The 21,879-nt window shown below is 41.5% G+C and overlaps 1 protein-coding gene across 4 annotated transcripts in view; it reads left to right on the forward strand.

Moving 5' to 3' along the window:
- The window catches only part of ZNF385A (zinc finger protein 385A), a 442,370-nt gene extending 420,730 nt beyond the window's left edge, over positions 1-21,640 (forward strand). For all 4 annotated transcript variants that reach the window (XM_089691405.1, XM_089691407.1, XM_089691406.1 and 1 more), the window contains 4 exons: positions 6,319-6,594; positions 10,949-11,127; positions 14,323-14,418; positions 18,039-21,640. In XM_089691405.1, the coding sequence (XP_089547531.1) occupies positions 6,319-6,594; positions 10,949-11,127; positions 14,323-14,418; positions 18,039-18,266 (779 nt within the window). In that variant the 3' untranslated portion in view covers positions 18,267-21,640. The remainder of the gene's footprint in view (positions 1-6,318; positions 6,595-10,948; positions 11,128-14,322; positions 14,419-18,038) is intronic.
- Positions 21,641-21,879: the final 239 nt, after the last annotated feature.

Consider the following 21,879-nt stretch of genomic DNA (forward strand, 5'->3'; position numbering starts at 1 on the left):
TGACCATCATCAAAGTAAAGTTACTGCCCTTAATGTGAGGTTAAATAGAAAGTAAAATAGAAAAAAATAGGTTTAAAGCGAATCAGGTATTGAAACAGTGGGGACAAGGTCATTCACAAATCCCAGCAAACAAGTTCTAGAAGGAGTAAAGGAGGTGCCAACCACTGCATTAATTATGTTAGCAACTGCTCCTCAACACTGTGAGATAGCTGGGCAGTCCGAAAAGATGTGTAAAAAATAATTTTGGATAGAGTAAGAAAGGGTTATAACCCCATCAGATTTTTTTTGTTCCCATCTGTGTCCCTTTGCGGAGATTTCCCTTCATTTCCTGTCCCATAGCCAAACAGAAAGTGAGAGGAAATCTCTGAAAATTTAGGGAATCTCTTGAGGCCTCCCAGGTCACCAGAACTGGTGTCCCCATTTTAAAATTTCCTCTCTATTACTTTTCTGGGGACAACCCAAAATTCGAGATTTTCTTTTACTTAATAATAATAATTGGTAATAATAATAATATTGGTAAACAGGACAAATAGGGTGAACCTCCTTAACAGAGGCACAGACAGCAATAAAAACCTAATAGGTGTTCTAATCCATATTCACTCTATTCAAAACTTAAAAAAAGACGTTTTACCTTTAGTTATACTTTGAGTGGGTATGTCTGTAGTGCTGTGTACCTGGGTTCAGATCCCACAGGGACACTTACTACACATTTTGCATATTCACTGCAGTGGAATAAATGAGGATGTCCACACATAGGCAGTGTGGGGCTTAGGTGGTTAGAAGTATTGTCTTGAAGGGCTGTGGTCCTGATTTCCAGTCCCACCAGAACTGCTATCTGCATGAGCTTTGCATATTCTGACCAGGCCTGTGACTTCCTTCTGGGCCTTTCAGTTTGTTCACACAATCCAGGAACAGTTCAGTAGGTCACTGGGTTTATGATCAAAATTTCCCTTAGAATACATATGACTATGGCAGCATAGTACACAAATTTCTGAAATGAAAAAGAGGAACACTTTTTAGCTCAAAGTATGTAGGCCAGCCTTTCTCAACACAGAGGAACCCTTGAAATAACTTTCCAGTCTCATGGAACCCCTGCTAAAAATTACTATATCTACAACCCTTGATACATTAGTGTGATGGTCCATGGGAAGATTGTTCCTTGCACTTGTGGTCATTGGGAAGAATTACCCCATTACAGATAGCTAAAAAGATCAGTAGTGTCAGTGGGAACTTATCTGAGAGGCAGAAATTGCTCAAGGAACCCTGACGACCTCTGGAGTAACTCTAAGGTTGCATGGAATCCTAATTGAGAAACTGATTTAGGCAAAGAGCATGTCTCCAGTTACTTGGACCATGAAGAATGAATCTGTAAAAAAATGATCATTTGAAGCTTCAAATGCCCTTTTGACTACTTTTCTTTTATACGTAGTTTTAAAAATAACAAATGCGATCATTTAAAACAGTGGTTCTCAACCTCAGTCATCACATACCTCCAACAGGTCATTTTTTGCAAGATTTCCTCTACATTGCACATCTGCTTTAAATCAGTGTCAATGACTTGGTATTCATGAGCTTATTTATCTAAGGGAAATGATCAAAACATGGCTCCTTGGGGGTACTTGAGGTCTAAGGCTGGGAACCACTGATTTAAAGGTTGGCAGATAGGTTTGTTCTATTGGTTAACACTTTTTGTAGTTAGTGATTTTTTTTTATTGCAGTCTATTCATTAGGCCAAAACCAGGAAGACTGAGGAGGATAGAGGAACAGAGGAATTTGGTTCCAAAAGAGAAACAATCCCTCTAAATGTTGGGAGCTGTGTGGCAGGAACATTAGACTGTAAGCTCTGCTGGAGCATAGGAGTGATGGAAATAATTCAGTGGGCTCCTGCATAATGTAAAAGGCTGTTTATACTGTAAATGCCTGATGTATGGAACCACATTGGGCCTCTTGGCTATTTGTTTTGGTAGAGCTTTCTTTGTTGTCTACAAAATAAGTTATTGCTTCCCTTTTCTGTAGGTTGGAAAATGGCAAGCTGGAAATTATGTGCAAAATGAATTAGAAGTGAAAAGGCTGCTAGGATAATCATTTTACTGCTTTCACAATAAAATCTGGCCACATTCTAAGGCTTCACTTTTTAGAGCTGAACTCCAGCTTTACCTTCAGCCTTGCACAGATGCACAGGTTCCTCACCAGTACCGAAATTGTTACTCTGATTTCACTACATACTGTAAGCCTCTCCCAGTGTGCATTAGAATCTGTAGCAAGTCACATACAGCCTGCCTCATTTTCTTGGCTGGAGGACATCCAGAATCATGCAGCCATTTCTTCCCCAGCTTGACTACCCCTGGCCTGCCACTTTCATTCATTGGAGTTCAGTTCTTTCAATCATGGTGGCTTAGCATCACATGTAGGCATTACCTAGGATTCTCTGCATACAGATGCAGCTTTCCTAAGAATGCACCAGACTTACATGCATCCATCTAGGCATTTTGCTGTTTTTATAACACCTTCCACGAGCCATATCACTGCTTGCATCAGGAGCTCTTGGGAGGAGTACTGAGGTTGGGTGCTGCAATGTTTTCAGGAAGCTATGTACAGGACCCTGCAGGCCCCTCCCACTATACCTAAACTGTATATATTGCTGAGAGAGAAGCACAGAGACATAGTGAAAATGTCATTAGGTCTAAAATGAGGTATGCCATGAAAACAGAAAGGTTTTAGATTAGCATGTTGATGAAGGGGGAAAGGAGAAACCCAAGAAGACAAAATATACTTCAACTTTAACTGCATGCCATCCTCTGCTTATTATTGCTTTTTCTGATTCAAGTATTACCTGAGAAATGTGTGTTTTGTAAGGATTTGGAAGCACACAAGAAATAACTAAAATATCTGTTTGGCTTGTTGGAAATTGTCTGCAAAGGGAATAAGCCTTCACCTTGTATCCATATACAAGTCAGGCAGTTTGGGAGATAGGTTGCAGCAGAGTCTAGTGGCAAATCTTTAAACATCGCTCTTTCTTGGTGAGTGTTTTTTGTATGTATGGCCACCCAAGAACTGTGTTTTTGTGTACAGTATGTATATGTGCTTTCTCATACACTTGCTCTTTGCCTCGGCTTCTCGCCAGTGCCTTGCTCACTTGATCCTCAATTGTCGGACAGGCCTCTGCCAAGAGCTCAGCTTCTATGACATAAAGTAAAAGCACACCTTGCATCCCCGCCAAGAGACTTTGTACAGAATATTTAGTCACATAGCAACAATAATAAACAGTTTTTCTCTCGACAAGACCAGTCACACAGCATAAAACAAATGAATGGCCGCCCCAGTGCTTCGCTCTGCTACAAACATCTATAGAAAATTATAGCCTGCGGGAAGATTCCTTCCTCAGCCTCATTCATCATTTTACTCTCTTGGTTTACCAGGAAAATGTTATCTTTACCGGCAATAAAGGGTTTCAGGAATGAGGACACGTGCTAATCTAAATGATGGGTGTGTAAACATGTCTCTACTGTCATGGAGGTTACTTAGAATACTTGTGATTGCAGTCCAGTCCAGCGCAGGATTTTGTCATTGTTTGGCTTGTTATACATGACCATCGTTGGTTTGTAGAAAAAAAACCTGATGTGCATTGGAGAAAAAGTGTAAAAACTCTATGAGCGGTGTTTTCAAATACTTAGGGCTCGTTCACACTAGCAGTTTCAAGGGCGGTAAGACTCTGTGGTGGAGCCTCACTTTTACAGCCCCTTAACTGTTACCTCCTTTAGCTGCAAAGGCATCTGCTGTGCTTTGTGATTGCTGCAGGAATTATACCTTCTGGATCATTTTGGCAGGTAATACTGCCCTCCGAATGCGACCCATTCAGGTGCCCCCCCCAACTGCAATGTGTGCACACAGTTGTGGTGCACTGGTGTGGGAATCAATGGGTTAAAGCAGGCAGTGAGGATGCGTTGTATCGCTTGTATAGCAAAGCTAGTATGAACGAGCTCTAAAAGAATATTTGCTCCTTCTCCAACAATCTGCTCCCCCCCATCCCACCTATGACAGCTAGCGGGGGATCTTCTCCCCCTCACTAGCTATCAAATTTTAACAAAATGTGGCCGTGGGGGGCTCCACCTGCCCAGCTGCGTCACTCATTCACAGCATTCTGTGAATGAGCAACTACAAGTCCAGACAGCCTCAGCTTGTAGTCCTCAATGAACTACCATGGCGCTGTGGAGCACCGTGGTAGTTGTTTGATTCTTCCTGTCAGTATATCTACTTGCTCGTTCTTCCCATTCGCAAACAGATATTCTGACAGGTCAGGATCTGCATAGCACCAGTGATATGCTAATCTCAGGTGCAATGGTTTCCAGGCTCCTGCAGACAAAAATAATAAATGTAAATTTTTTTACCTGTGAAAAAATTTGTATTTATTATTTTTGTTGAAAACTTATCCTTAAACTCAAAAAGTACATTCCATTGCTCTCAGCTTCCTCCAAATCTCCAAATTCAATTTTTTTTTTCTGCTGTGATTTGACTTCCTTTTAGAGGATGGCTACATTTGTTCTCCATGGTCCCACTCAATGTAGGAACGTAGCCACCCTCTCCTGCTCACTCCCACAATTGTTTTTGGACTATGGATTATGGGATTTCTCATCTCATAGAAGTACCTTCTATTGCTCTCAGCCTCCTCCAAATTCCTTTTTTTGCTGCTTTGAGTAAACTTCCTGCCACGTTTGTTCTCCATGGTCCCACTGTATGTAGGAGCATAGCCACCCTCTCATACTGGATGTTGAGATGGACTAGGAACTGTGGACTTTGGGATGTGTAGTGTGTATAGAGCAGTACTGCGACTAACGTGCACTGCTCCTTACTAACAAAAGTGAGGGGGGGTGAGAACTTTAAGATGTCACATGGAGGCACACAAACAAAGTAAGAAACTATTTAATAAAAAATTGATTACAGGCCATTAAGTAGTGGATGTTTTTGGATTATTTTTGGAGAATAAGGATATTGTTTAGTGTCACTATAACTTTGGGCTTTAAACAAAACCTGTGAGCATTCTGTGACCCGTATTACACTGTAGACATTTCCAGGTCCCTACAATATGCTCCTGATGGCCTGCAGAGCTCTTACGTGCAAACAGTTACCAACTTCTATAATTGCTTTCTCTGGCCAACATCTTGCACTTATCTGTTCTTTAGGGAGGCTGCCCATTCAACCACTTGCTGGGCACTGGATGGGTGAGCCAGAGCAAGCTAATATGGAAGCTGGCCACCATATGCATAGCAGAACACCCCAGTTTTCTGGAGTCCATGGCAGTACTCTGCAAGATATTTCTGATGGCATGCTGACACCTGGCGATACCTGCTATTTAATAAAAGCCATGTGCAGTTCTGCTTCCTAGCCACAATTTTACTCTGATGTGCACAGCAACAGATCATTCCTGAGCTGACTTTACATAAAATGTAAAGAGTATGTTACCCCAACATTTCATATTCTTGACATGTGTCTGTTGTACTATGTACTTGTACTGTGTTAAAAATGATCCTGTTCTCCTTGTATTGCTTGCTTTGTGTGAAATACCTGTTGATCCTACAAGTCCCTCTGCTCTCCTATTTCAAACTGACCACACTAGGCATGGAAGCACATTTATCTTGGCATGGTCAGTTTTCTGGCTTCCCTGGGAGCATAGCTTGCCTGTCCTCCAATGATCAGACTGCTAACACAGGCACTGATAGCACAGCGGTCAGTGATCTGTAGTTAATTTACTCTGAAAGACCAATCAGATCACAACTTTCATTAATTTGGAGACAGAGCAATGAAACATGACTAATGAAAAGTTTAGTATGTGTTCTTTAAACTATGCCTGCACCTGTTCCTTCTGTTCTTACCCAAGGGGAAACTTCAGTAGCTTTGGGTTTTAGTTTTTATGTAGAAAGGTATTTTGTATAGCTTTTAGTTTATCATTTTACTTTTACAAAGAAAATATTTGTGAAACTGTATATGCAGTGATGTTGAGCAGGGGGGAATGGAATAGATTAGTGGAATGGAATAGACATGACTCCTCTGATTCAATTGTTTATATAATTTGAGCTTTGTAATTTGAGCAGATTTTTTTTCAGTAAAGCAGTTAATGTTATCCTGGTAATCATGTGAAAAAGAGTCAAGTTCTCCACCTGCTGCCTAAAAATAGTAAAATCTGAACTGTTCATATTTAAAACGTCCTATGTACCTAACACAAATAAAACACATTGAAAACAATTGTATTTGTAGTCCTCAACATGAAAAATAAATGTGCATTCCCTTTATGAACATGTTGAATGTTCTTTCTGACACCAGATCATCAGGGAAGTGACAGCGCAGACTTGAGCTCATCTGAGAGTCCTGAGAGAATGATCACACATGAAACTACTGCTGCCATGTCTGGATGCCTGGAATCCACATCTGACAGAATTGGACGCAAAGCAAAATCTCTGTCCTTTACTGATCCTGCCAGCAGTGGAACAAGCACATCAGCTACAGAGAATGACGATGACAAAGCAAAGAAATTACTGTACTGTGCCCTCTGCAAGGTGTCTGTAAACTCACTGTCACAACTGGAGGCCCACAATAAAGGTAAGGCCAGGAGTATGATAAACTATGACTATCCTTGTCAGCTCAATGCTCATATAGTAAGGACTGATAACATACTTCCTTAACATCTACTATAGGAAGGAGAAAAATAGAAACATCATATGCAACATGTGTGGCCAACGTAGAGTTTTCCAACAGCTATGCATTAAATGATCCATTTAAAGTAGAACTTTACAATAAATAAAAACAAAATTGCTGGCGGGATGGCTTTTTATTGCAGAAGAGGCATACTATGTCCCATCTGCAGTAAAAGCGTCTTACCTTCCTGCTAGCACACTGAGATGAGCCTGCCTTGGTGCCATGATAATTGAACTCCAGTGTGCCTATGTGGAAGTTATGTCACTCGGGATCTGCAAACCAGGATTACCAAAGACAACAGGAGATTGCAGACTTTAGTACTGCTTTCACTTAATTTTTTTCTGATAGGTCCTTATACTACATAGCAGTGCTTGTACAGACTATAGCGTGTGGCCTTTTTGAACATTCCTCTGGTCACACTTTACACCTTACAGATAGCTAGGCAAGAAAGATCCATACTTTCAAATAACCAGGCATGGAAGATCCATACTTACAAATAACCAGGCATGGAAGATCCATACTTACAAATAACCAGGCATGAAAGATCCATACTTACAAATAACCAGGCATGGAAGATCCATACTTACAAATAACCAGGCATGGAAGATCCATACTTACAAATAATAAGGCATGAAAGATCCATACTTACAAATAACCAGGCATGGAAGATCCATACTTACAAATAACCAGGCATGGAAGATCCATACTTACAAATAACCAGGCATGAAAGATCCATACTTACAAATAACCAGGCATGAATGATCCATACTTTCAATTAGTCAGGCAAGGAAGATCTATACTTTCAGAGAGCCAGACAAGAAAGATCCATACTTTCAGATAATCAGGCAAGGAAGATCCATACATTCCTATAGCCAGGCAAGGAAGATCCATACTTTCCTATAGCCAGGCAAGGAAGATCCATACTTTCCTTTAGCCAGGCAAGGGAGATTCATACTTTCTTATAGTCAGGCAAAAGGATGATACATACTTACAGTTAGCCAGGCAAGGAAGATCCATACTTTCAGAGAGTCAAGCAAGGAAGATCCATACTTTCAGATAACCAGGCAAGGAAGATCCAAACTTTCATATAACCAGACAAGAAAGATCCATACCTACAGATAACCAGGCAAGGAAGATCCATACTTACAGATAGCCAGCCATGGATGATCCATACCTACAGATAACCAGGCAAGGAAGAACTATACCTAAAGGTAGCCAGGCAAGGAAGATCTATATTTTCAGATAACCAGACAAGAAAGATCCATACCTACAGATAACCAGGCAAGGAAGATCCACACTTCCAGATAGCCAGCCATGGAAGATCCATACTTTGAAAGAGCCAGGCAAGAAAGATCCATACTTTCAGACAACCAGACAAGAAAGATCCATACCTACAGATAGCCAGGCAAGGATAATCCATACTCAAATATAATATATTGTAACTGGCACCCACAGTGGTATTTCAGAGAGATAACATCAATTTAAAAAAATGAACACCAAGACCCCTAATACAGAAAAATAGTTTTTTTTAATAAATTGAAGTATATTTCTAGTGAAAATGATAAAATAAAGTAGATTACTGGAAAATAGCTCCATATCTTTTTACATTCAAACTCTGCCATAAATCTAGAAGTGACATGAAACATTTTTCTACCTCAGTCCTAAGTCTCTACACAACTGTACTTATATAGCATACAGTGAAGGAAATAAGTCTTTGATCCCCTGCAGATTTTGAATGTTTACCCACTCACAAAGAAATGATCAGTCTAAAAATCGAATGGTAGGTGTATTGTAACACTGAGAGACAAAATAACAACACAAACTTCAAAAGAAATGCATTTCTAACAAATTATGCACTAATTTGCATGTTCATGAGGGAAATAAGTATTTGATCCCCTATCGTTCAGCAGGATTTCTGGCTACTAGGTGTCTTTCATACAGGTAACAAGCTGAGATTAGAAGTCTCTTAAAGGGAGTGCTGCTAATCTAATTTTGTTACCTGTATAAAAGACACCTGTCCACAGGAGCAAACAAACAATCAGATTCCAAACTCTCCACCATGGCAAAGACCAAAGAGCTGTCCAAGGATGTCAGGGACACGATTGTAGACCTACACAAGGCTGGACTCAGCTACAAAACTATCGCCAAGCAGCTTGGTGAGAAGGTGACAACAGTTGTTGCAATCATTCGCAAATGGAAGAAACACAAAACAACTGTCAGTCTCCATATGTCTGGTGCACCATGCAAGATCTCACCTCGTGGAGTGTCAATGATCATGAGAACAGTGAAGAATCATCCCAAAACTACACAAGGATCTTGTCAATGATCTCCAGGCAGCTGGGAACACGGTCACCAAGAAAACAATTGGTAACACACTATGCCTACAAGGATTGAAATCCTGCAGTGCCCGCAAGGTCCCTCTACTCAAGAAAAGCACATGTCCAGGCCCGTCTGAAGTTTGCCACTGAACATCTGAATGATGCAGAGGAGGACTGGTTGAAAGTGTTGTGGTCAGATGAGACCAAAATCGAGCTCTTCAATCGAACTGTCAAACATGGTGATGGAAACATTCTGCTTTGGGGGTGTTTTTCTGCTAATGAGACAGGACAACTGCACCGCATCAAAGGGACGATGGACGGGGCAATGTACCGTCAAATCTTGGGTGAGAACCTTCTTTCCTCAGCCAGAGCATTGAAAATGGGTCGTGGATGGGTGTTCCAGCATGACAATGACCCAAAACACATGGCCAAGGCAACAAAAGAGTGGCTCAAGAAGAAGCACATTAAGGTTCTGGAGTGGCCTAGCCAGTCTCCAGACCTTAATCCAATTGAAAATCTGTGGAGGGAGCTGAAAGTTTGAGTAGCCAAACGTGAGCCACCAAACCTTAATGACTTAGAGAGGATCTGCCAAGAGGAGTGGGCCAAAATCCCTCCTGAGATGTGTGCAAACCTGGTGGCCAACTACAGGAAACGTCTGACCTCTGTGATTGCCAACAAGGGATTTGCCACCAAGTACTAAGTCATGTTTTGTGAAGGGGGTCAAATACTTATTTCCCTCAAGAACATGCAAATCAGTGCATAATTTGTAAGACATGCATTTCTTTTCAATTTTTTGTTGCTAATCTGTCTCTCAGTGTTACAATACACCGAACATTCCATTTTTAGACTGATCATTTCTTTGTGAATGGGCAAACATTCAAAATCAGCAGGGGATCAAATACTTATTTCACTGTAAGTACCTAAACCTAACCTAAAGTAGGGACTGTTTGGGGCTAAAGTGGGACAGAAAGAAAAAAGTCCAAAAAGTGGACTGTCCTTTCAAGCCATGGATTGTTTGGAACTGTGTGGAGAGCTACGGTAATCATAACAATGAAAAAAGCTATACTTATAGATAAAGCAATCAGCAAAGCTAATGCTTCCAGCAGAAGGAGTGTTGGACCTCTGCAGAGAGACCACTGCTTCCACACAGGGGGCAAGGGTCCCACTCTGCAGCATGTTGCAGGGAACAGGTTTTTCTGCTCAGGATGGGACTGCTATCTAAGGACTCATTCACACTGGCAGCAGTCCTTGTCACCCCTAGGTAAAGTGATCTGTGGTGAAGTACTTTTCAGAGGCTGGTATAGCAGCGGCTGCCAGTCATAAAAGAGGCACTTGAATGCTCATTTATGGACGGCTTATATGTAAATACCACTTATATGTAAATACACCTTATATGTAAATACATCAGGCAGCTGCTAGACAAACGATTGGCTCACGGTTGCAGCATGGTCCTATACACTTGAGTGGGTCATATTTGGTAGCAGTGCTGCCTGCTGAATTGTACAAAGTATATCATTTTTGCTGCAAGCTTTGCATATGTACAGCCCTGAGTGCCTGCATGTTTTATTTGGGTGGGCATTCGGGGGTGATAAAATTGTGACTCAATCACTTGTGTTTTATGCCTTCCCCCAAACCTCTCGTGTGGATGAGACCTAGAGAAAAATAACTATAAAAATTGTAATATTTTAAGAACATGTTATTATTAGATAATATGTGATTGGCGTCAGACACAGGAGACGTATACACCATTTGATATTTCTAGACAGGCACCTGCAGTGATTAACATAATAGGTAGCTGAGAGTCACATTCAACATTTAAGCCACTGACTGACATCCACTGATATAAACAGTTAATTATCTGTCATCTGACTTCCAGCAGTTTTCTAGCTTGCAGGGAAGCTTGACATATTTTCATTTTGGCAATTTTTCTTTTAATAAAGGTACTAAGCACAAAACTATTCTTGAAGCACGAAGTGGTCTGGGCCCAATAAAGGCCTATCCTCGGCTTGGAGGGTTAAACAGGGGGTCAACAGGAACGCTGGATTCCAACAACCAAGAGAGGACTTTTCACTGTGAGATCTGTAATGTCAGAGTCACCTCAGAAGGCCAGCTTAAGCAGGTATACAGTCTGCATTTATTACTATTTCTTTATTCCTTTATGCTCTGATGACTTTACCTCCATTCACCTTGAAGAGCACTGGGGGCTTGGGCAAAAACATCCAACCAGACTAGTCACCTTTTGTGTTCTGAAGTTATTATTATTATACAGTATTTATATAGCGCCAACAGTTAGCTCAGCGCTGTACATTACAATGGGGGACAATACATGAGACAGTACAATAACAATACAATGTGATACACGAGGGGTTCAAGGGCCCTGCTCCTTGAAGCTTACAATGTAGGAGGGAGGGGATAGTGGTACGGGAGGAAAAGCTGTGGGGGATGGAGTGGTAGGAAGAGTGGAGGAGATCGGCAATTAGCAGAGGGTGGGGTAGGCTTCCTTGAAGAGGTGGGTTTTCAAGGTGCGCCTAAAGGAGAGGGGAGTAGGTGAAAGTCTGATAGGGTAGGGAGTTACAGAGGATGGGTGATGCCCTGGAGAAGTCCTGGAGGTGGGCATGGGATGAGGAGACCAGGGAACTAGAGAGAAGGAGGTCTTGTGAGGAGCGGAGAGTGCGTTTTGGGTGGTATTTGGATATTAGGTCGGTGATGTAGTTTGGGGCAGAGTTAAATAGCATGTGGATCTTTTTGACCACTCCATACAATATTTGAATCGTAAGATTTTTCACAGAGGATTTCCATTTAAAAAAAATTAAATGTAAAGTATTGGGTTTGCAATAGTTATTTCTTATTAAATGTTAAATATATTGTACTACACAGCAGTATGTTGTGTTTCAGTGACAAACCCTCTTCTACTGTGCTGTATGTCTGCATAGGATGAGGAGGATAGCAACACTTTCAGAGCTCCTAGTTCTACAGACTCAATGCCACTGCCCCTGAGTCTTTATGCCTGGGGGCAAGAAGGACTGCCTGATTACAGGACCTCTGTAATTGGCTGTCACAGCGGCACGTCTTCTTCCTATAATTACTAGAGACTGGGAGCACACCGTAAGCGGGCTCTTAGTACAGAAGCCTCGGCTGCCCAAGGATGCATATGTGTAGTAGAATTGTGCACAATGGAAAAAATTGTTTCGTGTTCGATTCATCCATTAAGTAAATCATTCTGTTTTTTCCTTTCATTTTGTTAGAATAGTTTTCAGAACTAATTTTATATTTTCGTATTCGTTGCATACGTTTGTTGTTCCAAATCGATTTGTATTTGCGGAAGTTATTTCAGAGGATTGGCTATATTAGTTTTAACACATTATTTTGTTTTTTTGGGAGATTACGTATGCATTCTTAGTCATCCCTGCTAGTCCAACCCACAAAGAGAAATGGAATGCTGAGTGGACAATATTAACTGGAGTCGCGAATATCCAAAAGTATCGAATGGAACAAAATTCATTTTGGATTAATTCGTTATGTTATGATTTAGAGATCCTGATGCCATTCAACCCAAACACAATAAGTAGGAATCATCTTATTTCACTTTTATACCATACTGGCCTGCCTCGCCGCTGGCTATCCCTGCTTCAGTCGATCCTGAATACGGCAGCAAGACTCATTCACCTTTCCAACCGCTCCATCTCCACCACCCCCCTCTGCCAATCCCTCCACTGGCTTCCGATTGCGCAACAGATCAAAATCCTAACACTGACGTACAAAGCCGTCCACCACACTGCCCCGAACTACATCACTGACCTAATATCCAAGTACCGCCCAGCACGCACACTCCGCTCCTCACAAGACCTTCTTCTCTCTAGTTCCCTGGTCTCCTCCTCCTATGCCCACCTCCAGGACTTCTCCAGGGTGTCACCCATCCTTTGGAATTCCCTGCCCCAACCCATCAGATTATCACCTACTCTCCTCTCCTTTAGGCGCACCCTGAAAACCCACCTCTTCAAGGAAGCCTACCCCGCCCCCTGCTAACTTGCCGACCTCCTCCACTCCTCCTACCACTCCATCCCCCACAGCTTTCTCTTCCTGTGCCACCATCCCCTCCCTCCTAGATTGTAAGCTCGAAAGAGCAGGGCCCTCAATCCCCTCATTTTTTGCATTGTATTGTTATTGTTCTGTCACATGTTCTGTCCTCCTTTGTAATGTACAGCTCTGAGCGAACTATTGGCGCTTTATAAATACTGTATAATAATAATAATACTGTATTTATTGCAATACGTTTCCCTTTCATATTTTTCTATATTCGTAAAAAACATTAATGCAAAAATAATTTTCTGATTATCCAAGAGTCAAAGACTACAGTGCCGCTCTCATCTGAATAAAACAAAAAGATCAGAATCAATTCGGAACATTTATGTTGTTACGTAATTTAGGATGCTTCAAATATTACAAAAGGCCCAAACTATTGCATCATGTCATCAGAATGAAACAAATGAATATGAATTAATTTGTTGGTTTTCTTGTAATTTATATCAAATTCGTTGAAATTCATTACTGTTGTGATTTGGAGATTCGGATGCATCCAAATCTTCGATTTAATAAAAATTTTGTCCAAATTTCAATTTGCAACTAAACGAATCACATGTCTAATGTGCAGCATGTGGACATTAAAGTCCACCCTCTTTGGTGCCACATATATGCATTACGTGGGTGGCAAGAGGTTAGAAAGTTGCAGCATAGTGCACTAGATGACTATGTAAGCTAAAGTACTATACAGTATATAACAAGTATCGACATACAGATTTTTTTCTTGAAAACTTCTCACTGTTAGTTCTTTTCCCTTTTGATTAAATCCATTGATAGTGTTACAGTATGTAAAACACTGGATAGTCTCTAGTTCTAAATTTTCAGTGTTATGAGAATTATCCTTTATAAAATCTCTGCTTTCCAGAAGGAGATAATGGCCCTTTTCCATATGTTTTATTTAGTGCTTGGCGAGGGAACACTAGAACATGACTGTAAGAAGAGATATGCATTGATTTTGAGATCAGCCGAATCGCCAGTTTTTGATTACAGATCAGTTTGGTGTGCAGAGAACTCAATAATGTAATAATTGTAGTTTATAAAATTGCATGATCCTTCACAACCTGGACAAGTCTTATATTCGATGTCTAACTGGCCATGTAAAATTAGAGAATATCACAAAGAATCAATGTGAGAAACCTGCAGCTAATTTGTCATGTTTTACATGTTTTAGCAAGTTGTGATTTGTGCAGGGTATATATATAAACTACATAATACATTTGTGTTTCTGTGTCAGCACATCTCAAGTCGCAGACATCGTGATGGAGTGTCAGGGAAACCCAACCCGCTACTGAGTAGGCACAAGAAACATCAAACCCTTCAGGAACTTACGGTTGGTATCCTCAAGACTTCTTTTAACATTCTGGCACCGTACTGAGGAAGTCACCCCTATTATTCTAATCTAACCATGCATGGTTTACCCTTTATACCATGGCCTCCTGTAGACCAGCAGCCTGCAAATTCAGCACTTTATAACCTATAGCCCTTCCCAGGCTTTTGGTGAGCAGTTAAAAAGCGTTTAAGAGCATCTGAGACCCATCCTGAAAGTCTAAAAATCTTCATAAATGGCTATTACATCAACCATAGTGGTGAAGTGCATTTGGAAACCACATACTAACCACTTAGTGTTCACACTGTTTCTTTCCAGTGGGGATGTTTGTTGTTTCAGTGCATGCAATTAGGAATGGATGACAATCACATAGCACTTCAGCAGGTGCCACATTAAGCATCTGAAAAATATCCACTTGTTAACCTATTAATTGCGCACTGTCCAAAAGAATTTGTAATTCTACAGGACTATAGATTCAATTAAATCAGTTAAACTTGTTTATCGAGAAAACAAACAAGTGAGAGAAAGCAAAGAGTATATTGTTACATAATATACTCAGTGTATGCAATGCACGGTAAAATCTTGGCATTCTACAAAAGAAACATTACTTAAAGCGGAGTTCCACCCAAAAGGAGAAGTTCTGTTTTAAAGATTGGTCCCTCGCACCCCATTAAGGATTGGCACCTTTGGGGAGCGGGGGCAATTGCCTAGGTGATCGGAAGCGGAGGTTGTCTTCCTACCCTCCCTCCCTGAAGTCTTGTGGGACACGTAACAGCTCCCAGAAGACGACGGGGTCATTCAGGAAGTGCAGTGCTACTCGTGCATGCGCAATGGGCACCCGGCTGTGAAGCCGCAAGCTGTTACAGCCAGGCGCCCACACTGAAGATGCCGGCTTCCTGGAATACAGGACGGCCGGTGAAACGGGCTGCGGCAGGGGCAACGCAGGATCGTGGGACAGGTAAGTGGCTGCAAGCGCCTCCCGCCCTCCATATAGTAATATGACGGACACAAGGTGGTTCTCTTGTTCTGGGAGGACGTCATATGGCGTCCTCCCATTCTAACCGCGCATGCACGGCTCCTGGAGCGCGGCGATCGGCGATCCCTCGGATACAGCGGATCACCGATCTACGGAAAGAGCCGAAGTCGTCGGCTCGGTCATGCGATCAGCTGTGTCCAATCACAGCTGATCACATGTAAACCGGGAAATGCCGGTTATTGGCATTTCTCTCCCCATGAGCTGTCACGCTGACAGCTCAAGAGGAGAGGAGAGCCGGTAATCAGCATTCCTCGGAGGGGACATGTGCACTGATCATCAGGACACTGATGATCAGTGTACCCAGATGATCTGTGTAGCCCCAGCAGTGCCACCTGTCAGTGTCCATCAGTGCCAGCTCTTAGTACTCATCCATGCCACCTGCCAGTGCCACATCAGTGCCACATTTCAGTACTCATCAATGTCACATATCAGTGTCCATCTGAGCTGCCTTTCAGTGTCACCCATCAGTGCCAGTCAGTGCCACCTATCAATGCCAGTCAGTGCCACCTATCAATGCCAGTCAGTGCTACCGATCAGTGCTGCCAATCAGTGCCACCTATCAGTGCCAGTCAGTGACGCCTATCAGTGCCAGTCAGTGCTGCCTATCAGTGCCGCCTATCAGTGCCATATATGAGTGCTGCCTTTCAGTACCCATCAGTGATGCCTGTCAATGCCCATCAGTGCCACCTACCAGTGCCTCCTCATCAGTGCCACCTATCAGTGTCCATCAGTGCAGCCTATTAGTGCCCATCACTGCAGCCTCATTAGCGCACATCAGTGAAGGAGAAAAATCACTTATTTACAAAATTTTATAACAAAAACTAAGAAAAACATTTTTTTCCCACAATTTTCAGTGGTTTTTGGTTTGTTTAGGAAAAAATAAAAATCCCAGATTAAATACCACCAAAATAAAGCCCTATCTGTCACAAAAAAATGATAAAAATTTTATATGGGTACAGTGTTGCATGACCGCGCAATTGTCATTCAAAATGCAACCGTGCTGAAAGCTGGAAATTGGCCTGGGCAGGAAGGGGGTATAAGTGCCCTGTAGGCAAGTGGTTAAAAGTCAGCAGCTACAGTTTTTATAGCTGCTGACTTTTATTTTTTTCCAGAGTGAGTGGAACTCCGCTTTAATTTATGGTGTTTTTTAAATTTGTTCCATATTCAGAACTTCAATACCTGGAAAGATTTTAAAAATATTTAAAATTCTATCTTTTTTCTAACATATTTTGGCACATACAGTGTGTATAGAATTTGGCATACTGTATATCCAACTGGTATTTTATATGAATTGTCAAGCAATTTGAATTTGTATCTAAGAATGTATTTTGCCTAAATCTGAACTCCAGGCAGAAAGCTAAATACACAGATGAAATGCATATATGAGATCTGTTTTACCTGCCGAAAGGATTTGTGTTTTTGTCAACCCAGTTCTCATATTTACACCTCTTTGCCACATGGCATAATCTAGCCTTAAAGGGCAGGAGACCTGCTTTTTCTTTGCTGCAGTTTCACTTTCACTTGCAAGTTTGTTTCCTTATCCTTTGACTGAACAGTGAAAGGCAAAACAGCAGTCTGAAGAGCTCATCACTTTGTCACTCTGCTCTCCTTCCCTATTAACCTGTCTTTTACACTACAACTCTCCTCTAGTCTGAACTCTGCCGTTCAGGGATTAAAAAAGATTGATAACAAGTTGAATTCAGGTACTTAAACTGGTTGCATTAAAGAAATACCTTTAATGAGATATTAATAAAACAGAGCTGCATTAATGTGTGTAATTTATGTCTGCCTTGATTTCGATTTAAAGTGGTTCTAAAGCCTTAAGGCAGGGGTGTCAAACTGGGGGCCCTCCAGCTGTTGCAAAACTACAAGTCCCATCATGCCTCTGCCTTTGGGAGTCATGCTTGTAACTGTCAATCTTGCAATGCCTCATGGGAATTGTATTTTGACAACAGCTGGAGGGCTGCCAGTTTGACACCTGTGCGGTAAGGTTTTTTACCTTTATGCATTCTATGCATTAGGGTGAAAAATCATTGGTGCTGCAGCTCTCCCTTCAGCCCCCCCCCCTCTTTTCTTACCTGAGCCCAATCCAGTCCAGCGATGTGCATGAGAGCAGCGGCTCTAGGCGCGGTCTCCCTCCTCATTGGGCAGATTGATTGCTGCGAGAGCCGTTGGCTCCCGCTGCTATCAATCAATTGCTGTGACATGGGAACGCTCTGGGGTTTATTTAGTAAAGCTGGAGAGTCCAAAATCAGACTCCCTTCTGCATAGAAACCAATCAGCTTCTAACCTCAGCTTGTTCAATGAAGCTTTGGCAATGAAACCTGGAAGCTGATTGGTTTCTATGCAGAAGGGAGTCTGATTTTGGACTCTCCAGCTTTAGTAAATAAACCCCTCTGTGCCAATGGGTATGGGTACCCCCATGGAGAACAGCTTTTCATGGGGGCACCTGCCTATGAGGAGGGGCCTGGTGCCACTGGGGACCACAGAAGAGGAGGATCGGGATTGCTCTGTGCAACTTCCATCTCTATCATTATATATATATCGTTTTTGCTTACACTGATATTTGTTCTAATTTTTTTGACAGACAAGCCTGATGTTTCCAAAGGACCTTCCAAAAACCCTTTCAGCAGGGCTTCTTCCAAGTCCACTTGCAGTGGCGATGGCAGCTGCTGCTGTGTCTTCTCCATTAAGTTTACGTCCAGCTGCAACTCCTCCTCTTCTTCAAGCTCCACCCTTGACACACCATATGCTTCGACCAGCTCCGGGGCCCATCAGAACTGCACATGGCACTATACTTTTCTCCCCTTACTGAGGAGATTCCTCTCCTATCACATTATCTCACTAATCCACTGGAACCTGAACCTGTACCTAGACAACCAGGCCAGGACTTGACCAGCTGCCTCCAGCTCATCCCAAACTCTCCCCTAGGAAATATTTAGTAACTGGAATACTTTGGCAACCCATGATCCCTGCTTTTCCCAGGACACAAGCAGCAAAAGAGCCACGTGTGGATTTCTGAAGGTCCTGACAGATCAGGTTTCGGCCCAAATGATGGACACTTTGGTCAGTGGAAAGATAGCATTGTCTCAGGGTCTGCTTCAAGCAATGGATAACCTTGTGGCATTTTAGATTCTTATTGGGTTAAATGGCCCAATAGACTGTGACTATGAAATAACCAGAAGACATGCTGGATAGAGACTAGTTCCTGAGTGCTTGAGGGGTGTTTGTGCTGCTGTTTAAATAAGCCACCTCTTTCATATCGAGGAGGATGAAAGTCAGCATCTTCTGATTGGCTCTTCTGTTCTATAGCATTCTTTGCTCCAACCTTGGCTCATATGATGTTTCGATTTGTTTCTGTTCTGGACAGAAATTGCTTTTTTTTTAAAAAAAAAAAAAACAATAACTTCAGGGAAACAGCATATGTTCTTGATTTACAGTTACTAAATCTTCTCATACATATTGTAACCATTGCTCTACAAAAAATGTCTTGTACTGGACTGTCTAACGACTGGGGAAAAAGAGGACTTGTGTAAACTTTAAATGTACAATAGTAGTGAAAACTTCCTATGCAGTTCCCACTTGGACCACAGGGTGTTAACACTGAACCATTTAGCCATAGGTATGTTTTGTCCCACTTAGACATTCTTTGTGGTGCAAACTCTCCAGACCGAAAGCAGGTGGCTAGTGGTGCTCCAGTTGTTCCCAGCATGCCCTTGCAGCCAGTTATTAGCTGGACATGCTAGTAATTGTGCTATTATAACAGCTGGAGAGTTGCAGCTTACATAAACCTACTATAGGCTGTAGATTTTTATAGTTTGTTTTAATGTGCCCTCCAACAGTGGAGGAGAAGTACTGTATAAGTACTGTAGCTAGTGCAATTAATATCTATATATATATCACTTGTTTCTACAAGCCACAATAGGCCACATAACAGAAATATAAAAAAAGGAAATATGGAAACCGTCACAGAATGTCAAAAGAGAGTAGTAACTAACAAAAACTATATATATATTACAGTATGTGGCCATCGATACATTAGGTAACTTGCAATTAAAGCGATGGTGTCTGTGTACGCAGATTCCTGTCTACTATCTCCCCATATGGTATACCAGACTCGTATAGGTCTGTGTAGAAATTCCAAGCTGCAGATTGGTGTTAGGTAGGTGTAACTGGCATGCTATATTTTGCTCCTTCAGATCCCTTGATTTGCACTTTGTGGAGTTCCTTTCTAAGGATTATAGGATACCAAGTGCAATGGCACAGTCATAGAAGCCTCAGCTATGCTGGAAGTTCAGTTCAATGAAACACAGAACTTATTCAATAAATAGCCTTCGGAGAACCACTTGAGTCAGGAGTAGAACTCATGGCTACACTAAAACAGTTCTTAGATTTCTGTTGCTAATATTAGATATACCTACTTATGCCCAGTTTGAATGAACTGGTCACCAACCTGGGCAATACAGGCTGAGCATATGATGAAATAATAGAAAGGGGCAGCTTACCATCTGTGTAACTGTATGTCAAAATAATCTGATTCTGCCCATTACTACGCTGAGCAATAAGGAGGCTTGGGAAAAATGAAGGGGTGGGGGGACATTTACAGGAAAAGTTATAATCTGACTATAATTTCAATTACTTTTATCTGCAACTACTGATTGTTGTGGCATGCAGTTATGAAATTTCATCCTATGCTTATAATTTTCCAGGTTTGTTACAAGTTTATACCATGGTGCAAAGAGTGATGACTTTAAATAGACCAACTTGAAATTAGCTTTGATCATTTTAAAGCACCTCTGTGGTAGTGTTGGCATTAACTCCTGGACTCTTGATGTCATTGTGGTGGGTATCCCTACCAAACACTGAGACTGCCAAGCATTGTGCACTGCAATACTGCTCAAGCCAGATTGCATGCTTGGCCAGGCCATGATGAGAGGCAGGGGTGTAGTAAGAATTTACTTGGCCAGTCCAAGAAATAACAAAAACTTATCACCACTATATTTAAGGATGATGAGTTCTTAAATTAAAGTATATATTTTTAATGAAAATATACTATCTGCTTGTGGTCCATCATGTAGAAACAGGGCTGGATCTCCCTTCCTACAGCCGCATGGTTTTATACCTAATATTCTATGCTGAACCGTCTGAAATAATGATATTCTATGAATGTATTATTTCAGACCGGGATGGATGCAAACCCTATAAGCACTGTAAACATGAATGGAAGAAAGTTCTCTAAAAGTTGTAAACAATAGTAACATTTAACTGGTTACTACAGTTGTTTGTCTTTTTGAGAAACACATTTTGAGATCCCCATAACAGGGACAGTTGTGAGTCCTGTAAAATAGTAACCTGACATTTAGCTCCATATGTTTTAGGCACTTCTGATCTGTTAGTGGTCCTTGTACAATGTTACTGAATGAGATACTCTGATTAGCAAATAGGTGAAATGTATAAAACAGAGAGCAGGAAACACTTTCCTGTAGTCTGGAGTGCACTGAAAGATAACTCATTTTACCTGAACTATGTCCAACACACAGTCATCTACCATCTACCCCATGTTATTCTCTGCCCGTTTAGCCAAGCTAGTCCTGCCTTATGTTATTGATTTCAGGAGAGGACCTGAAACTTGTTGTCTCTGCTGAGGTCACATGATTCTAGAATGAAGTACGTTAACCACTTTAGAAACTACTTGCACAAATTATTTGTTGTCTGCAGAAGAGGCTTGTGTATTTTGACAATCGCTTTATTTATTTGAGAGTTGAATTCTTCCTGAAGACTATGCAATTCTTCCTGTGACACTTGTGTATTTTTTTGTCTCCATAACTGACATTTATGTGCCGGTACATCACCCCCCAGCCATCACAGATGCTTGTGTCAGTGGATATAAGCTAAGGGAGGGCTGGTATTGTGGCATTACCACTAAATGTATGAAAAGTAAATAATGTGTACTTAACATGTACTGACTCTGCCAGCTGCTATAACAACTAATTGTAGTCATTAGAATGACATGTAGCAATAAGTTAGGGACAAGATGAAGCCATTGTATGACCACTGTCAAACAGCCCTTTAATAGCCAAAGAGCTCATAGTTCCAAACCTGATGTGATATTGAGAATCAGTGCACACTCACCAGTTTCCCTCTGTAACAAAAATAAAAACAATAAAGTAGATGTCTTATTCCAGTTTACTTACTTGTGTTCCAATATTGAGTGCTCTTATTGTATGTGACATGTCTGTTGTTATTTCCACCTTATTTAGTAATAGATTGAAATGCGATAAGGTTGCTCAGAAGGGTAAACTACTCCAGAATTTAGTGCACAAATATTTGAAGGTCTCTTTCTCTCTATTCTTTCTACTCTTTTCAGGGGCATCCCCCCTCTTGGTAGAGACTAGAGACACAGGCACTTCTGGGACTCATAACAGGGC

Source organism: Staurois parvus, unplaced genomic scaffold (genome assembly GCF_062004578.1).
Source record: "Staurois parvus isolate SC_StPar_1 unplaced genomic scaffold, SC_StPar_1.0 ptg000562l, whole genome shotgun sequence".
In the NCBI taxonomy this organism is placed as follows: domain Eukaryota; kingdom Metazoa; phylum Chordata; class Amphibia; order Anura; family Ranidae; genus Staurois; species Staurois parvus.